Source organism: Rhagoletis pomonella, unplaced genomic scaffold (assembly GCF_013731165.1).
Source record: "Rhagoletis pomonella isolate Grant_MI unplaced genomic scaffold, Rhpom_1.0 Rhpom_scaffold_00003, whole genome shotgun sequence".
NCBI lineage: Eukaryota > Metazoa > Arthropoda > Insecta > Diptera > Tephritidae > Rhagoletis > Rhagoletis pomonella.
Genome location: NW_023458557.1, coordinates 37,523,255 through 37,543,497, shown reverse-complemented (window position 1 = coordinate 37,543,497; position 20,243 = coordinate 37,523,255). Strand labels below are relative to the sequence as shown.

Genomic DNA, 20,243 nt, shown 5'->3' with positions numbered 1-20,243 from the left:
AAAGTTTAGACGTATAAACAAGAAACCGCTGCAGCTTACACTCGTGGGTATTAACTCGGACGCCCACTTCTATGTTAATGAGTCTCTGAGTAAACATAACCAGGAAATATTTAAATCTGCTTTCCATCTGAAGAAGCGAAAAAAAGTTGCTGCCGTTTTTACAAAACGGGGGATGGTCCACATCAAACGGTTGGGCAGTGATAGGCCGCAAGTTATATATACCAGTCTTGCCGCCGTAATGGAACATTCCTTTCGTGACGCAGAGCCGAAGAACATAGCAGCATATCAACGCAACAAACTTCAACTTGAATGCGAAATTCGTATGCTGTTACTAACTAATTTGTATTTTATATTTTTTAATATTGCCTTCGTCTTTTGTCACGATCTTTCTTTTGCCTTTTATGTACACAAATCTTGTAAATGTTACGGATATCTTTCATTGCTTAACTTTTTAGAACCTAGATGCAGTGCCATAATTAACTTACACAACTTTTATAATGTCGCCCTTAGCCTTTAAGCGTACGAGTTCCAAAGACTGTTTATACAGAATGTTGCGTATTATTAGCAAGCGTGCCACAGATAGTTCATTTGAATGCGCAAAGTTTGTTTAAAAAACTCGACGAATTTAGATATCTCATCGAAAATTCAGATATGCATCTTGTGTGTATATCCGAAACGTGGGTTTCCTCGCACCACAACAATAATATTCTGAATGTAAATGGTTATCAACTTTTTAGAGCTGATAGGTATGGTCATGGTGGAGGTGTAGCAATATATGTAAAAAATGGTCTGTCTTGTAAACTAAATTGTGTATCGTCTTGTGGTGCTTTGGTCGAATATGTGTTCGTTGACGTATGTTCAAACAATAAAAAAATTCTTGTTGGTTGTGTATATAGGCCTAACCGCAGTGTCAACTTTACTGACTTTTCGGATTTCTTGGAACCGCTACTCGTGAACTATAATGACATTTTAATTGCAGGAGACTTTAATAGCAACTTGTTCATGGATACCAGTATAAGATTGAGTATAGAGTCACTGGGGCTCTTCCCGACAAATACTTCCTTGCCAACGCATTTCACCTCTACTAACAGCACACTTTTAGATGTATTCTTTGTAAGTGATCTGCGGAAATCCCTCTATTACAATCAACTATCTTCACTAACATTTTCAAAACATGACCTAATATTTCTGATATTTGATTTCCAAATATCCGAATCGCCAACTTCTTTCTCATACCGCGACTTTAAGAACATTGACTATAATTCTCTCGCAGCTGCGGTCGATTCGGTTGACTGGGGACTTATCCAGAACTTGCAATCCATCGATGAAAAGACGTTGTTCTTGCAAGATCAAATAAATATGCTTTTCGACAACTTCGATCCCGTTAAGCTGAAAGTATTAAAAAACGAAAGCACACCCTGGTTGATTTCTGCGATAAAAAACCTGATCGCCACTCGTAATCACGCTTACTCGCGATGGAAACGGTACAGATCTCCGGAAACACTGAGTCGTTTTAAAAGAGCCCGTGTTGCAGTTAACAAATCCGTAAAGTCGGCTAAGTAAATGTTTTACAAAGAAAAATTCGAAACTGCAGTAAACTCCAGGCAAACCTGGAACGCTGTTAAGAAGACTGGAGTAGGCAAATCCGTTGAAAAGGCTCCCTCCACTTCGGAGGTCAATGAGCTAAATAAGTCCTTTGTAAGACAAACTGTATCTGGTGATAATATATGTTATGAGTACTACCGTGATCGTGTAAATGTTAATGCTACTCCTTTTGTTTTTGTCGGTGTTGATGATTGCGATGTTGTCCAAGCCATACTCTCCATCAAGTCCAAAGCAGCTGGACTTGATGGAATTAGCTCAGTCTTTCTTAAGATTATTCTACCAAAGGTTCTGCCTCATTTGACTTTCCTAATCAATTCTATTTTGACAACTTGCGTTTTTCCGAAATGCTGGAAAGTCGCTAAGGTTATACCTATTCGGAAGACAAATAATGAGTTCCGGCCTATATCTGTTTTGCCTTTCTTGTCAAAAGTAATCGAGCGTATCCTGCACAAACAAATCTGTGCATATGTGTATGATAATAGTCTCTTGACTGACCGCCAATCGGGCTTCAGAGCTAGTAGAAGCTGCACCACGGCTCTTTTGGATGTAACGGAGAGCATCAGATCGCAAATTGATGCCAACAACATCAGTTTTCTGACACTTCTCGACCACTCGAAAGCTTTTGACACTGTGGATCATAAACTTCTATGCCTTAAGTTGAGAAATTTATTTAATTTCTCAGGTCACGCAACTGCTCTTATCAGGTCAGATTTCCTGGCCATATCTAAAGGAGTACCGCAAGGGTCAATCCTTGGCCCGCTTCTATTCGTCCTATACATTAATGACCTTCCTAAAGTGTTGAAAAACTGTAATGTACACATTTATGCTGATGATGTGCAATTGTATGTAAGCTGTTCTGTTAGTTGTGCCCGTAATTGTATTAGTGACCAAAATTCTTATTTGTCTCGTGTAGCTAATTGGGCCTCAATGAATGGTTTATGCCTTAATCCGGGAAAGTCTAAATGTGTTGTAATTCATAGAAAATATCTCGATATTAATTATCTCGACAAAATTAGGCTAGATAAATCTGAAATTGAATATGTTGACAGGGCTAAAAATCTTGGCGTCATATTTAACAACACATTGACATGGAATGAGCACATCTTTAACACGGTAGGTAAAGTGTATGGAATGCTTCGTACACTCTGGTCAGTACAGTATTTCACTCCAATAAATATAAGACTCCTATTAGCTAAAGCGTACTTAATACCTACGCTTCTTTATGGATGTGAAATTTATGCAAATTGTGACTGTGTATGTAAGAAAAAGTTAAATGTTGTCTATAACAACATTGCCAGATATGTGTATGGGCTAAAAAGACTTGACCATGTCTCAGCATTTTCTAAAAAGTTATTCAGCGTTTCGTTTGATGACCTATTAAAAGTTAGAACACTTGTTGCCTTACACAAAATTATAAATTCTAAGGAGCCGAGTTATTTGTACGAAAGACTTCAATTTCTCCAATCATCGAGGTCTGAACTTTTAGTACACACCAAATATCGAACCCTTGTCTCTGAACGTCAGTTTTCTATCAATTCCATACGTCTTTGGAACTCTCTTCCTATTTGGTTAAGAAAACTAAAAAATGCGCTGCCTTTTAAAAACCAATTAACTTATAGCAATGAATGCAATTAATATATAAATTTGTTTACTCTGTGTGTAGCTGAAATTCCTACATATTATTATATACATTTAATTTTTTCTTTTTTCTTTTTATTTTCTACCTATTATTATTTTATTTTTTCTTCTGTTTCCCCGCCCTCTCCCTCTTTTCCAAATACATAAGTATATTCTAAATTGCCATACACTGTATCATATACATATGGCTTTTTAGATTTAATCAAAAAATTGTAAACGCGTGACTAGCACTATAAAATAATTGTGAAATTGTTGTGTTAGGATAAATCAATAAATAAACAAACTAACAAAAAAAATAAAATTAATTTTTTAGAAATATGGGAGTTAAGTTGTTACCTTTTCATTATACGCATATGTAGAACTCTCTTATCCTTTGTGGCAAGCTTTTGTGTAAGAATCGGGATGAGGTCATCGTTCATTCGCAAAATAAATTAAAAAGAAATCAACCCTAATGGGTTTTCTACGTCAAAACCGTAGTAACTCTAGTAATATTAACGTTTAGATTACTTTTTATGAAGGAAGGGGTTGAACATGATTTATCATATCATTTGAATTTTAAATACGTACAAGGTACGTATCACTCACTCAAACCCTTTTTTTATGAGTAAATATTTCTTATGAGATAATTACCTTTGAAAGATACGTATCCCTAGCTTAGAGCGAAAAAATTCCGAGTGCGCTTTTTTCAGATTTTATAGAAGAGTCATGCATAACGTTGAATGCAAGGTGCACTTTGCGCTTTCGGTTTATCTTCCATTCAAAAATATTTTAAATTTTGTGAACAATTTTGTAGCTTAGCAAATTTTCTCTTTTCCATGTGCTTTATACTTTTTAAGAGATTTTGGATACTTTTCCTCAAAAACTATTTCTCGGAATTCTAAGCACGGAACGGCTGTTAAGGTAAGGTCATTTGTTCAAATAAATTCCCCCACTCCAGGTTTTTCTTGGAGACAATATATTTCGCTGGAACTCTAAAAATAGCGTTTGCAAGACTGGCCGAGCTTCTCATCCAATTTGTAATGTACGTCCTGACGATGTGGAGGGTCCTAAAATTTTACGATACCTCGGAACGGAGGCTGTTAAAAAACAATCCTAATTTAGATGTTGCTCGGATGAGGGATTCCACCCAAGTCCTACTGAGTGGTACAACGCACCTGTATCCACTCCACCATAGCAGCCACATACAATTCTGTGCGTAAGGCTATTTGAACAGTGTCATAAAATCGTTGGGTTTTAAGTTACGGCTCTAGAAATTTTAAGGAAGATGTTTTAGTTTGGTAGTGCGATTATTTGATTATTCGAGCAAGTTGGTTAATCAGTTGTTCGATTAACCAATTCCTCGAGCAGTCAAGATTTTTATTATTCAATACGATAATTAATCAAGTTACTTTTAATATGATTACTCAAAAAATTAATTTTGCTCTTTAAAAGGGCTTGCTTCGGAAAATGCTAATTTTTTTTTACGAAGTGTTTATGAAAAAATACTTGATTTTAATTTGTGAAAAAAGAAACGTTATTTAAAAAATCAAGGGCCTTCTACTTCTTTATCAGGGGCCTTCTACTTCTTTACCACCCCTATTCTGCAACACTTTCGCGTCGGATTTTGCTGCGAATCGTAAAAATGGTATGCTGCAATCCGAATCACATTTTAGAACTATCGAAATTCTTAACAATGGCATGCCTAGAAACAAGCGAGTAAGAAATTAGCAGCTTTTTTGCGTAATTTTGTATGAAACAATTCCGTGAGGGAAGCGAGATAAAAATTATGCAAAAAGATGTAAATCGATGTGTGTTTGGAGGAAATATTAGACGGGTTCTTTTAAACAGACCTTTCGCGTATCCATACGTATATTTTTATCCACTCACAGTGCCCTTAAACCAGATTCAAGAGAATCGGTCTGGAATGATGGAATTTCCGATTAGACTATTTTGGCGGACGTTAGCAAGTCAGAAATATGCGCAGTTTGAAATCGTAGCAAGTGCCGATTTCAAAAACTAACTTTTTCGATTTTCAGCCGAAATTTTCGCATCTAAGTATATGTAGTATAAATAAGACTGAGTATTTTTTTAAATATCGAGCCCTAACCACCAAAATAACTTAAGGGAAATTTTTTTTTCAATAATTTCTTTTTGATGCAGAAATATTCCTAGACCATCTAGATGCATTTCTGTATCAAAACTAAAATTTTGGAAAAACTTGTCGCTGCGTTATTTTGGCGATTAGTTAGTTTTTTCATTTAACCCTTAATTAGGCGCATAAAGAAAATCACACAATTAGTCTTATGTGGTCCTCAGTGACCCCTATAAAAGTGGTGAAAAAAGAGTTTTCAAAATAAAAAACGAAGTATGTGTTATCAAAAATATTAAAGTACTCTATCATCGTTAACTTAAAAAAAAAACAAAACCATATTTTCGACTTCAAACTTAAAAAAATTAAAATCTTACCTCCCCCAAAAAATGTTACGTTAGTGGTCGCATGGGGTCAGCACTCAAGCGATATGTACGCGACGATGTTCTAGCTGTGACTAAATAAATAAAACGAAATGTGTATTGTCATAAATATTAAAGCTCTTTATTATAGTTAACTTTAAGAAAGAAAAGCATAACTTTGACTTCAAAATTAGATACAATAATAAAAACTTACCTCCGCCAAAAAATGTTACGTAAGTGGACTTAAAAAGATTAGCGACACATGCGTACACGCCGATGTTCTGGCAGTGACTTATTTACATACCCAGCGGCGAGTTAGGAGGCTAGAAAGAGCACGAGCACGCTCCAAGCACTCCAAGACATTTTTTTTGTAACTTGAAATGGCCTTGTCCCATGCGCCTAATTAAAGGTTAATAATAGTGGTGGCAAACTATCGATGGCACTATCGATAGTATCGATGGGACATCACTATCGCAACTATCGATGGCGACCACTATCGGCCATATTTGAAGTTCGATACTATCGATACTATCTATGTTGAAACGCTTTTGTGTGAAATTTTGTATGATACTCGTGTGGATAGTGTAACAAATTATGGACAAATATCTAACTCCCAATGTAAAAGGTAACGTGTTTGTTATAGATATGTTTATATTGCATGTGTTTCGTTATACGTAATAACTTTTACAGAAAACAAGAGCTTAAGCCATGAAACTTTTTGTACAAAAAAATCTCCACATAAACTCATAAAAGTAAAAACGTTAAAGTTTTATAAGTAAATAAACAAGTATTTAAGTAAATTAATGAACATTTTATAATGTCGCGACATATTTTTTTTGTTTTTTAAAGCTTGTTAATTTTTTATAAAAGCCCAGCTTATCGTCTAAGGAAACCCATGTGCATAAATTCCAATTTCAAACTTTGTGCAACAATTAATAAAATTCATCACTTCTCTTCCTCCTCTTTATTGGCGCTGTAACCGCCTAAGCGATTTTGGCCGAGTCCAAACCAGCACGCCACAGTTTCACCAAAATTTCAACTTTGGAATCAGAATTTTGAGAAAAATATTTGGTATGCAATTTTATAGTCCATTAAATTTTAGTATAATAAACAGTGTCACGCATTTTCATCTATACAAAGAAGTTCGTTTTTTTTATGGAAGAAAATGCGTGACACTGTTAGCAAAAAAAAAAAAAATTGTCAAAAATCAATGATATTCTTTAGCAACTTAAAACCTTATTTAAACAAGTAATTTTTAGCAAAAAAAAAAACCGACTTCAACTCCCATATAAAAAAAAAATATATATATATATATCTCATGATCCACTGATCGGATCTCAACCAGATTAGTATGGGACCACCTCTGAGACACTACCTTTCCGATGCAAATGAATTATCGAAATCGGTTGACGTGGTCCAAAGTTATGCGGTAACATACATAAAAAAAAAAAAATAAAAATAAAATATTCCGACGAACTGATAACCTCCTCCTTTTTTGGAAGTCGGTTAATAAATTAATTCATAGAACCGTCAAACGTAATTTTTACATGTATTTTTGCTGCATTCAAATTAAAAAAATTCATCCACACTATCGAGACTATCGACGGCAGCGCACTATTGAGACTATCAACGGCAGCACACTATCGGAAAAAATGACTATCGGCACAATCGATAGTGACCCAAAAAACTATCATCAACTATCGATGGTGTCTACTATCGATAGTTTGCTACCACTAGTGAATTATATAATCTTGTATTATCATCCGGGGATGGTACTAAATATGTGCCGGGCCCACCTCTAACCCTAAAATTTTTTTATATTTAATCGACTTTCCAACTTTATCACTACATACTTATTCAGTGCTTTTGAAAAATGCGAAGTGTTTTCGTAGTATGTGGAGAATGTCTTTTTTGTTATAGAAAAACTTCGTCTAAAGGGGGAATTTGTTTTGCTATACTGTTTGTACAGGTCAAGTGAATGCGTAAAATAGTGTTTATTGTTTTAGTCAAATGCGTTCTTGTAGCTCAGATGGGCTGTATGCAAGAATCTCGCCTTCTATTGATTTCTGATTTTCCCCTGTTGTAAATAACATCGAATCTCTTTGAAGGTCGCTCTACAATTTCGAACTCAAAAAGTTTCATGAACCATGTGAAAATCATTAAGATCACAACATCTAGACAACACGTGTTGACTTCGGAACCTTTCTATGTTTCACATGATGCCAGATTGGCGGTTTTTTGACTAGCACGGAAATGACCTTAGCACACTTGATTGTGTTTCTAGACATGCGCTTTCGCATTTATTGGATACTAGCAGAGCACCCGACGTCGTTAGGGGTAAACAAATGAAACTATAAAGCAGTAGTACAAATACTCAGTTCAGCATAAATTAAAGGAGACAAACTATTTTCTTTCTGTTTAAATTAAGGCATCCTTATGAACCATACTTTAAGCTTTATCGTGCTTCAACTACTATATATTTGTCAGCATTTTCTTTACTACAAATCTTGTTTCATTATTAATATTTACACTCTGAGTAAAACACATCATATCTTGTAGATTTTTTGGTGATGAATCCAAATATGGCCGCAGAATTGCTCTAGCACGTGAGATATGCAAAACTCAAAGTGCCAAACACACGGTTTTGGCGATATTTGAGATTATATTATGAAAAAAACATTTTTTTTCTACTTAAATAGGGCATCATTTATTATTACTTGTTCCCTTTAAAATTCATTTTATTTTGTTGCGATTCGATTTGTCTTTCATGTCGCTCCAAAAAGGGTCAAATGGTTAAAAATTAACATATCCGTCTAATTTGGTTATTTTAAGATATAAAGGCCAACGACTAAACGTCCTAGAAAATATGGAAATATACAAACTAAAAACCTTCGACGGCAAAATAATAAACGAACAAATAAATACCGCATCGGATGTTATATTCGAACCCTTAAAATTGATTTACGAAAAAAAGAACAATTACAACAAAACAACAGGCATGGACACTCCGAACACACCAAAAAGCACCACCAGGGCAAAAATCACTGACTTTTACCTACCTGCAGGCAAAAACCATACAGCGACAACATAATGGATGTTAATATCGAAACAGCGAAGATGAACCTATTACCTGCTTCAAAAAAATGGGCACCATGGCATATCTAGTAATTAATCATCGACGAAAATCACATTACCTAAGATAAATGAACATAAATTAGGGACAAATCTCGAACCAGACAGAACGAAAAATGACACTGAAGATGGCACAACGCCGAAACCGGTTTGTCTGCAAACCAAACTTGACAAGGGATGACGGAAGTTCGTTCCAAAATAAATCATATAAAAATAACTTACCCAGTTCCCCAAAAAAATTGCCCATTCCCCGATTGCCACTTAAACCGAATTTTCCTGAAAATCGGGGAATTTTCCGCGAGTTGACAAGTTGAATGATGCAGCTGTGCTAATCACTTCCTAAATGTCTTGGAAACCACAATTTGTGTGGTCCATAGTTGGTACCAAGTTGATAAGTTTTTATCATTTCTTATATTTTTAATTTTTTCGAATACAAAAAAATTCGAAAAATTATGTGTTTCAATGGACACATCGATTTAAATATATAATTTAGATTTAGATCATATTTTTAGCAATTTATTTGAGAAAAATAAAACATTTAGATTATTGTTTGTATTTTGGTCGATTTTAAATTTGCTACCCCAAAATAATTGATATCAAATAAAACACCTCTTTGAGGTAAAAGTTTCGAGTGACGAAAGCTGAACTAGAAACACAAAATTTATGATATCAATTTCGTGACGAAAATTATACGCATTTTTTGACTGCCTTTGAAACGTACGGAAAATCTTTTTTTATTTATTCGGAACGTTGCGTTTTCTGCTAGAAACACAAAGCAAAAAACAGAACTTATGCAACGATTCGTATGAATAAAAAGAGATTTTCCGTACGTTTCAAAGGCCGTCAAAAAATGCGTATAATTTTCGTCACGAAATTGATATCATAAATTTTGTGTTTCTAGTTCCGCTTTCGTCACTCGAAACTTTTACCTCAAAGAGGTGTTTTATTTGATATACTTTACATATATAGATACATACATATGTCTCCATACCAAATTCACAGCTCATGTGACTATGGTTCCCAATTTATGGCTATGACCACGCCTATGCTCCACGTTCTCTTTTACAAACTCATGTATACAAACCTTACTATAAGCACCTACCATGGATATCTATTCATACCAAAGTTAATATTCTTGTGAATTATAGTTCCGAAGTTGTAGCTGATACAAAATTTCACGCCTGTGCGATGGGCCCCTTTCAAAAAACACATTTATCTATACCTTACTATAAGCATTTATCATAGATCTTCACACCAAATTTCAAGTTCATGTGACCTGTGGTGCCGAAGTTGTATCTGTTAAAAATTTAACGCCCTTTTGTATAAACTCATTTGTATATACCCTGCTATAAGCACTTACCATAGATATAGTAATGCCAAATTCAATCTCAAGTGACTAATAGTTCCGAAGTTATAGCTACGCCTATGGGATGTGCCACACCCCCTTTTACAAACTCATTTATATATGCCTTACTATAAGCACCTACCATAGATATGACTGCATACCAAATTTCAAGTTCTTGGAACTTATGGTTCGGAAGTTACAGCTGGTAAAATATTCCGCGCCTATGGGAAGTGCCACGGCCCATTTTATAAACTCATTTATATATAGCCTACTACTATAGGTATATATGATAAAAATTTCCACGCCTATGGAAGGTGCCACGCCCCGTTTTATAAACTTATTTATATATATATATAGTATCGGTCATATCTATAGCACGCCATTTCAAAGTGATATTGTGTGCCACTTATGTTTATTTATTAATTTTTAAGAATTTTCAATTAAAATATAGTTCATTCTCAGACAAACCCGATACAAACACAAGCTTAATAATTTGTAGAAAACTACAAAAAAGTGCAACAAATTTTCACATAAATTTCAAACTTTTTTCTCGGAAGTGTTAGAATTTTTTTGAGTACACAGTTTTTAGCCCCTGCAATTTTAGTCTGATAATGTGCAAATTTGAAGTGGCTACGAATTACCGTTTATTTTTTAGAATTTTTTTGGTCGCATTGGCTTCCATATAATGAATAAACTCTATTTATTTGTATATGGAAGAAATCCGCAACACCTTTGGCGAAAAAAATTCTAAAAAATCAATGGTAACTTTTAGCCACTTGAAACTTGCACATTATCAGACTAAAATTGAAGGGGCTAAAAAACTGTGTACTCAAAAAAATTCTTACACTTCCGAGAAAAAAGTTTGAAACTTAGGTGAAAATATGTTGCGTTTTTTTGTAGTTTTCTACAAATTGTTACACTTGGGTTTACATGGGGTTTGTCTGAGAACGAACTGTATTTTAATTGAAAATTCCTAAAAATAAATAAATACACATAAGTGGAACACAATATCGCTTTGAAATGGCGTGCTATAGATATGACCGATACAGTATATATAAAAACTATTTAATCTTTAGGAATATAATGTCAACAGAGTAGGACGTGTTTTTGCGTGCTCCTAAATAATTGCATTTATCTTCGGAAATACTGAAATTTGCCAAAAGTCGCTGCTTTACCGGTGAACGTGTGTGCTGTGTGTTGTTTTTTTGCCGATACCTGTGCAATAAATTACATGTCCTGTATTACCGCCCGCTGTAGCTGAAAGTTAAATAAGCAGAATAGCAAAATATCAAAAATGTCGGTAACGCGGAAAAATTCAACAAGAAAACCTGCATCCCCCTCTAAAACTCCTCTCACTCCCGCATCAGCTGTATACGACAGAATGGAGAAGAAATTTGAAGAACAGAGAGACGAAATCGTAAAACAGTTGACTGCAGTAATGATGGCATCAGAAGAGAGGGTAATGCAGAAGATTGGTGAGCTGGCTGCTGAAGCGGCAAACTTGAAACTAACGATAGCAGCAATCGAGAAAAGAGTGACTGCAGTAGAGAACGCGTGCGCTGATGCTCTCACTCTTCGTAGTGAGTTGATTGCAACTCAGGCTCAGCTAAGTCATATATGTAATACTCCTATATTGGCAGTAAGAGCTAGTACCGTCCGAAAACACTACAGTACAGATATATCAATAAACACGTACGAAAGAAAAGGAACACACACGTTTATAAATAAACATGTACACAACCCATATACAAAAACGGCACTCAAGTATACAATTCATTGACAAAAACTGTACTAGACTGTCTCGCTTTGATTTCGGAATGCTTACACATTGAGAAGTTAGCTTACTGCCAATATAGAAGTATTACATATATGAGCTAAGTACTCTTGAAGGCAGCGCTGTTTCAACAGATCTGATAATCAACGGAATACCTCAAACAGCTGGTGAGTGTTTGCCTGAACTCTTTTCGAAGATTTGCAGTGCGGCTCAGCATAAACCTCTACCTTTGCGTGATGCTTTTCGGCTGCGGAATGCAAAAACTAATGGACAAAAAAATACTAGTGTTTGTCCAATTGTTGTTAAGCTGTTCTCTGCACCTGATCGTAATCAGCTCTTAAAATCTGTTGCTGTGTTCTGCAAGAGTAGAAAGAGATCTCTTGCGCTCTCTGACATTGACTTGCCGGGTTACGGTTCAGTCTTTGTGTATGAAGGTCTACCAAAAAGCTGCGTGAAGTGATGACATTTGCCTCTGAGCTCAGGCGGAAGAAACAGTTAGCGTCGGCGTTCTCCTTACGCGGGAAAGTTTTTGTGAGGCTTAAGGCAGGTGAAGAGGCTAAATTGGTGAGCAGCAAAACTGAGGTGAATGCTCTTATCGGCAATAGAGCGCAGAAATAGAAACATGAAATTTATATATGTTTGTCAGGAAATTTGTTCTTTATGCTATATTTAAGTTATTGGAGTCATTTAGTTACATATTTTTTTCTTTCTCTTTGCGGCCAATTCTCTTAAGTAGTTATTTGTTTACCTTTTTGTTTCTATGTTTCAGGCTGGTTTTCTTGACTTATTGTTATTTTCATTTGTTCTCATTACTCCTTTTTTCTTGTTTATTTTAACTTATTGCAATCACATCCTTTACATGCATCTGTGTTTCTGTTATGTTTTTCATGTGTTTAATGCCATTTTTAGTTGTTCCTTCAACAGCTCAGTGTGATGGATTTAAAGCCCTCTAGGAAATCCACCTTCAGCATTGATGAAAACCAAAAGGTATTAATAGATATTTTGTGCAAGCAATATAATGGTCTTAAAGAAGTGCATTTTAATGCGCGGAGCCTCAACAGCGAAAAACAGGATTATGTTAGGGATATATTTGGTGAATCGGATATAGATGTCATTTGCGTCTCAGAAACTTGGTTTAATACTGATGTTTCTGATTTTTACTATACTATACTAAACTACAGTCTTACTCGTGTTGATCGAACAACAAAAAAAGGGGGAGGGGTTGCAATCTATTGTAAATCCACCCTGAAAATCAGTGTTTTAGCAGTATTAAAAAACAATGATACAGAATTCATTATTGCCGAAATTTCAGACAATGTAACAAAAATACTAGTGTCCTGTGTATACAACCCTCATAGATGTTGCATGTTAGATTTGTTTTTTGTTGAGGTGTCTTTGTTTATTATTGTGTATGAGCGTTTTGTTATATGTGGTGACTTCAATGTCAATTTGCTTATGAATGACTCATATGTAGGGCTGCCAGATATCTCTGTTGCCAAACCGGGACACTTAAGGCGGGGAGAGGCCTCTCGCTACCTTCCCTTTCGTTTCGACAAAAATTACGTACGAAAGGATGTAGTAAAATTTTATTTTGACAAACAAAAACAAAAACATAAAAACATGAGATCATGAGATCATTACAACGTACACCAGCAAAACAAAACAATTTATCATAACTAAAGCACAGAGAATTTTTCACAATGCATGTACATACCTTTTTTGTTCCTTATAAAAATACAGTTTATACTAGGTACATCAGAAAACTTAAAAATAAAATTTCTAAACTTTGTGCAAAACTCGGGAAAATGAAAAAAATTTGCATACAAATTCGCAACTTTCTATTCAGACTTTTTTATACAAATTTTGAAAATGAAGTTTTGCAGTCCATAAAAATTAATTGATTTTTGGTCTTGATTTACTGGAGTTTCTTCCATACAAACTATGTTCGACATTTTTTTGTATGTGCTGTCAGCAAAAAATAAATAATTGCAAAAAATCAACGAAATTTTCTGGTAACTTCAGACTTGCACTTTACTAATTGGCTCAAAAACTACATTTTCAAAATTTTTCTGAAAGATCTGATTAGAAATTGTGATCAGATGAAAGAGTCTAAGAGCCAATAATTTTGTACGGCACGGTACTTATAAGTAATCTAGGTTTCACGAAAGAAAAAAAATTAAATGCAAGGTAACATTAAAATATCAGTCAGTTGTTTCGTTGCTGTGAGCTTGTTTCAAAACTTCTGGCTTTTGCTTAATATAATTGTAAAACTATGTGCATGTCATTTTAACGTATTTAGGTACATACTTATATTAATCATCAACTATTGCTTGTGCAAAACGTGCTAAATTAAAAAAAAAACGCATACGGAAGAGCAACAACCCAACGCGTAATAAATTTAAGTATAAAAATTTTAGTATTTAGTATAGAATTATTCAATTGAAATACGCCAATATTAAAATTAAGCGCTTTGCACTTAACGGATGCTTTTTCATAATTAAGTTAAAAAAAAATATTTAAATTCCATGCTGCCTGTAATGGGATGTGAACCCTGACGCTCTGGAAATTAGCAAATTGTGGCAAGCATCTTCGTGCACTCAGCTACAGCCAGACATGTAAATGTGCATTCAAATGTCCCGTTTGATTCAACACCACATGTGCGTGGTATGAAAGTATTGTTTTTAAATACGAACATTTTAAAACGATAATCAAATAAAAAATATTCATATTTACTATGCGTTATTTCCCCCAGTAAATTCATAAAATTTTTCTTAATATTACAACGCGTATTATTTTTCAGTGTAGTCATTTTTATGCAAAATTTGTGCAATCAAATCGAAAACCGGACACTTAAACGAAACCCGGGACATTTTAAGGTTGGACCGGGACACCGGGACATATCCGGGGAAACCGAGACGTCTGGCAGCCCTACTCATATGCCAATAAACTACTGGATCATGTATCTGCTGCAGGTCTTGCTATGGTTAACAAATTTATACCAACAAGATTTGCGCACAATTCAAGTCCTAGTTTGTTAGACCTCATTATCACGTCAAGCCTCGACCATATTCTTAAATTTGACTAAATACGTTTTATCTCCGACCACGACCTAATATTTTGTGCACTAGATGTAACGTTTAATTGTCCTGCTGATAGTGTTACTTCTATGTATGTATCGTGATTTTAAGTCTGTAAATGTTAATAATCTGAATGATGATCTGTTAAATGTTGACTGGGATGCATGTTGGTTTGTTGAGTCGGTAGATGCCAAACTTGACTTTTTAAATAAAACTATGTCTGAATTATTTGATGTCCATGTTCCCGTCGTACTGTTCACGTTTTGAATAGCTCTTGTCCGTGGTATAATAGTAATGTCAGATCAGCTATAAAAGCTCGTAATAGATTATATGCGAAATGGAAAAGAACCAACACGGACTTCGCTTGGTCGCAATACAAACTTGCCCGAAATAAAGCTACCACCATTGCAAGACAAGCGAAACGGTTGTATTGTAACTCCAAGTTGAACCCATCACTACCATCAAAAGACTTATGGCGTAATTTGAGAAACCTTAATGTGCATAGAAAACATAAAACTGAGTGTAAAATTGACCCTAACATTCTAAATGAATATTTTATTGGAGCCTGCAAAAGCCGCGACAGTTCTCTAGCTCAAAACTTCAATAGCCATTTTGCACTGAGAGAAAAGTTTCAATTTAATGGAGTTAAGGCGATGTCAGATAAAACTTTGTAGCTTCGCTTGACATTTCGAACTTTGTCAGCAAAGCGAAGAGCGCGAAAGATATGTCACAATAGACGCTTTGACAACACTTGCGTATTGTTTGTTTAATTGTTGAAATTGTGGTATCAATTTAGTTTTGTGAAATAAAATACATAAAAAATGTTTTTTGATGAAATTTTGGATCTTTTATTAATAGTGCTGTTGATGCATGAAGCCTTAGAGTGCCTAAAAAGAAGTTCAAGACGACGGTTTTGGGTGAGGAGGCTTTACCAAGACCGTGACACTACGGGCCTCTTTGCTTCCAGCTTCGAAGAAATGTATGAAAACGATCCGGAGCAATTTAAAAACAGTGTCCGCTTGACTCCCAATGTTTTCGATTTATTGCATGAACTTTTAAAGGAACGGCTTACTAAAATATCAAACAGGCCACCGATTTTATCAAAATGCCGTCTTTTCTTAACGCTTACGTGAGTTATGATGGTTTACACCAATTTCATAAAATATCTACATACCTAGAGCACATCCAAATTTTAATAAATCGTTTACATATACAGTTATCTAGCACATGGAGACAGCAAGCAAACCCTTGCTACAGCTTTTAAAATGGGGCGCTCCACTGTAGTAACCATTATCAGCGAGGTCTGTGAAGCAATTTGGCAGGAGCTGGGTGGTATTTACCTGTCGGTTCCACAGAAACATGAGTGGAAACGCATTGCTTCGGATTTTAACACCATGTGGACCTTTCCGAATTGCATCGGGGCGGTTGATGGAAAGCACATAACGATATCATGCCCCCCCAATTCCGGATCATTATTTTATAATTATAAAGGAAGCTACTCTATTGTTCTTCTGGCTACTTGCGACGCCAACTATACATTCACAACTGTTGACATCGGGGCATATGGTTCCCAAAGTGACGGCGGAGTACTATGGCACTCTGGCTTTGGGCAACGGCTTCTAAGTGGCAACCTAGATTTACCAGAGGATGATTTTCTCCCTGGGACTTGTATCAAATTCCCGTACTTTGTGGTAGGAGACGCAGCATTCCCTCTTAAAAATTGCATACTGCGGCCATACCCGGGTTTGTACTTCTCGTCTTATACATAGGGTGAAATCCTAAATATAAAAATGCAAGGCAGCAGACTTTTATTTCCAAACCCCATTAAAAGAAAAGGTGGAACCTGCGCAACCTAGTTGAAAACTGTCATCTTACCGTGGTTGCGCACATTTGGCAACACAATCTACGGAGGTTTAGAAATAAAGAGACTGATGCTTTTCATTTTTATATTCATTCATACATATACATATATCAGCGAACTAAATCTTATATTCCTGTGTTTAATATGTTTTTTAATTTAGGATCCCATTTGCCACCTGATCGCGAAATCTTTAATAAGCGGCTTTCACGAGCGCGAAGAGTCATAGAAAACGCGTTTGGCATTTTGTGTGCTCGCTGGAGAGTTTTGATTTCTCCCTTGTTTATGCATCCTAAAACTGCAGAAAAAGTCGTGAAAGCAACAGTGATACTGCACAACTTCGTGAAATTCTACGACGGAAGTTTTTGTCCACCGGATTTTGTAGATCAATATAATGGTGAAGAAATTATTAACGGGCTCTGGCGGAAGGAAGTTTCCATGCCGTTGCGAAACCACGGTCGCATGACTTGCAATAACGCAACACGAAGTGCTTTTGCTTTAAGGGACCAGTTGAAAGACTATATTATGTCGCATCCAATTTAATTTTTTTATAAACATATACAGGGTGTCCCGCAACTACGTACTTTTTTAAATAGGAAGCCAAACATAAGTTTATCTTCCACCACGTCAAGTTATTTAAGTTTGAAATTATCCAACATTATCATTACACTGTCGAATTTGCTAGTATATAAACTTACGTTTCTAAATTTCGCAATTCGGTGGCAGAATGTATTTAATGTATAGACCTTTTAATAGTTTGACTTCTTTTACCAGCACTCCACCAATTTAACATCGGTGCGGATGGCATCCGTCGGATACCGGAATAGGCATGAATATTTTCAAATAATGTAAAATAAGTATAATACAAATACTTAATTTATGATTTTTCTCATTTTGTCTTCTGTTCATTCGTTTTATTTAATGCTTTAATATGCATATACAATGTATACATATATAATTCATAAACTTATGTACATATGTAGGTATATCTGCAGCCCGCGGCAAACGAGTGTTAACTATTTAGCGTATGTTTGTTTAATGTTCATTATTTTTCTAAAGGACATTGTCTAAAAAAAACACACGAATCGAAATTTCCAACTTTATACAAAAATGAAAAAAGCCACAATTTTTTCATTACAAAGGGCCGTATGAATAAAAAATAAGCAATTGCTTTTCAGAACATTTACTCGATTTATTCAAACAAAATTGAAGTAAAAGGTATGAAATTTTAAGAAAAAGCAATTGCCTAGTTTTTATTCATACGGCCCAATCCCAAGGTTTTTAATTATAATTTGTATAAAAATGTCTGGTACGCAGTCTTATAGCTTATTAAATTTTATTAACATGGTATAACACATTTTCTTCTAACATAAAACTGCCAGCTAAAAAAATTATAAAAAATCAACGGGATTTTCAGCGACTTCCAACTTGCACGTTATTTATTAAAATTTAATAACCTATAAAACTGCGTACCAGAAAATTTTCTTCTTATTATGATTAAAAACTTTGGGATTGGATAAAAAAGTGTAGCTTTTTTTAATTTTTGTATAAATTTTGAAATTTAGATTTTGTTTATCGTTTTGTAGGGGACTGTATCTAGTTATTATTTTCTAGTGTTCGAAAACAAAAGAATTTCTTTAAAATAAACTTAAATTTTAAAAACAAATAGTGGTATTTCAATTGTATTATTAATGTATTGACGAGCTTTCTCATAGGAACCATGTAGGTTTCGCAAATTGCAGCGATTTCAAATCGTACGTATTTTTTTTAAATAGTTAAAAAACTAAGCAATTCAACATTCAGTGGTCGAACAAATTATAGCCGTACCACATTTTCACTATAATTTTGTCGACCACTGCACACTCTTACAATGAGTAAAAAAAGTTCGCGAAACTTAAAATATTATTAAATATGGGTGTTTCCATGGGAAGGTCCACCACGACAAAAAAAAAAAAAGTCTTATATCTAACGTATTTATGGGCCGATTTGTCTGCTTTTTAAAATATATACTGGCTATGTAAGTAGAATCATGTTTGCGTAAAATGGTCTTGCTAGGTGGCGACAAGGTCCAGATATTTCGAAAAACCGTATTTATGGTCCGAAAAAGTGGTTCCTCTCACGTATATCTTACGAACCAACTAAATACGATAATACTACAAATGAAAGGCAATGAAATTTTCCATAACCCGTATATACATCACTTTTCGATAGGACTGATAGTTTCTGAGAAATTAATTAACAAAAAAAAAACAGTCGTAATTTTTTTATTTTTCTCCTGTTAAAGTTTGAACTTTTTCATCAAAAAAACAAAAAAATTTAGTTATTATTTAATTTCTCAAAAACTATCAATCCTGTCGAAAAGTAATATATGTGTACATATACACACACCTAGATATAAAGTGGCCTAACTAATAAATCAGATCCGGAATATAACTGCTTTTTTATCGCACAGATTCAACGCAATTATTACAAAAACAGGTATAACAATAGTTTCATAGTTAGTGTACATATATAGTCCTATAAACGTCCTAAGTTTTTTTTGTTAACTTTCTTTAGATCTAGATGTGCGATATAACACTTATAATTATGAAGCCACTTCAATCATAAACATTAAAGTTAACATAAAAATACTGTCTGGTTATGACGGTAAGCCACAGAAATATAAGAGTTTAATTTGCGTTGTGGATGTACGCCAGCAGCTCAATTTTGAGCCTATCTTGTACATCTTCCGGTTTTTTCTGGAGACATTCATCCAGCATTTGCAAAAAGGTGGCATTTTTGGATGAAACATGTTCCTTTTTTGCAGCAATGACAGATTCAACGCTGCCACACAGTCGGTTAAATCGCTCATGTGACTCTTCCTCCAGGTGCTTACGTTTGACGCCTTTTACAGCTTTTGGTGTCTCTATGCTGGACTGGCTGTCGTTAAGTGAGACTTCCACGCATTCGTCAAGCACCTCTGTAGTTTCGCCCGGTGGTGGAAGTTGTGAATTGCTTGTGGATGGTTGATCATCACTGCACCATTGAAAATTTGATTGAGTTCTGCAAAGAGAATGGATTGCAAAATTAAGAAGAAATAATATGTTATGCATGTACATATATACATATGTGTGAAGCTTACTTTCTCGGAGCAACGTGGTTTTTTAAGAAACGCATTGATTCCAAATAGCACCATTCACTTCTATCTTCGGCAGCGGCCCCTGACTTAGGTTTAACCATCGATACCTCTCTTACGAATCGGTCACGTAGTGATTTGCACCTGGTTTTACAATACTCCTCTATTGCGAAAAAAGCCATAGTTTATAATCAGCCTCACATGAAGGCTTGGCGTATACACATAAATACCAACCGCTTACCAGAAATTCCTGTGGATGATGCTACTGC

The 20,243-nt window shown here is 35.0% G+C and overlaps 2 protein-coding genes across 3 annotated transcripts; one reads left to right on the top strand and one right to left on the bottom strand.

Moving 5' to 3' along the window:
- The first annotated feature begins 15,635 nt into the window (after window positions 1-15,635).
- Window positions 15,636-18,018, top strand: LOC118736562 (protein ALP1-like). Of its 2 annotated transcripts, XM_036466621.1 has the most exons (3): window positions 15,636-16,130; window positions 16,218-16,744; window positions 17,023-18,018. In XM_036466621.1, the coding sequence occupies exons 1-3, from the start codon at window positions 15,823-15,825 to the stop codon at window positions 17,400-17,402; spliced, it is 1,215 nt and encodes a 404-aa protein (XP_036322514.1). In that variant the 5' UTR covers window positions 15,636-15,822; the 3' UTR covers window positions 17,403-18,018. The 2 variants fall into 2 exon arrangements, with proteins under 2 accessions (XP_036322514.1, XP_036322515.1); XM_036466622.1 differs by having other exon boundaries at window positions 15,636-16,744.
- A 1,191-nt stretch (window positions 18,019-19,209) lies between these two features.
- LOC118736561 lies at window positions 19,210-20,106 on the bottom strand. Its single transcript, XM_036466620.1, has one exon. It carries the CDS (start codon window positions 19,955-19,957, stop codon window positions 19,529-19,531), a length of 429 nt encoding a protein of 142 aa, XP_036322513.1. The 5' UTR covers window positions 19,958-20,106; the 3' UTR covers window positions 19,210-19,528.
- Between the last annotated feature and the right edge of the window lie 137 nt (window positions 20,107-20,243).

Excerpts from the sequence above, each read along its gene's own strand:
- LOC118736561 (XM_036466620.1), bottom strand. The coding sequence starts at position 19,957 with ATGTACATGCATAACATATTATTTCTTCTTAATTTTGCAATCCATTCT.
- LOC118736562 (XM_036466621.1), top strand. The coding sequence starts at position 15,823 with ATGTTTTTTGATGAAATTTTGGATCTTTTATTAATAGTGCTGTTGATG. Across the intron at positions 16,131-16,217 it reads CGTCTTTTCTTAACGCTTAC|TTATCTAGCACATGGAGACA; the intron begins GTGAGTTATGAT and ends TTACATATACAG. Across the intron at positions 16,745-17,022 it reads CATACTGCGGCCATACCCGG|GATCCCATTTGCCACCTGAT; the intron begins GTTTGTACTTCT and ends TTTTTAATTTAG.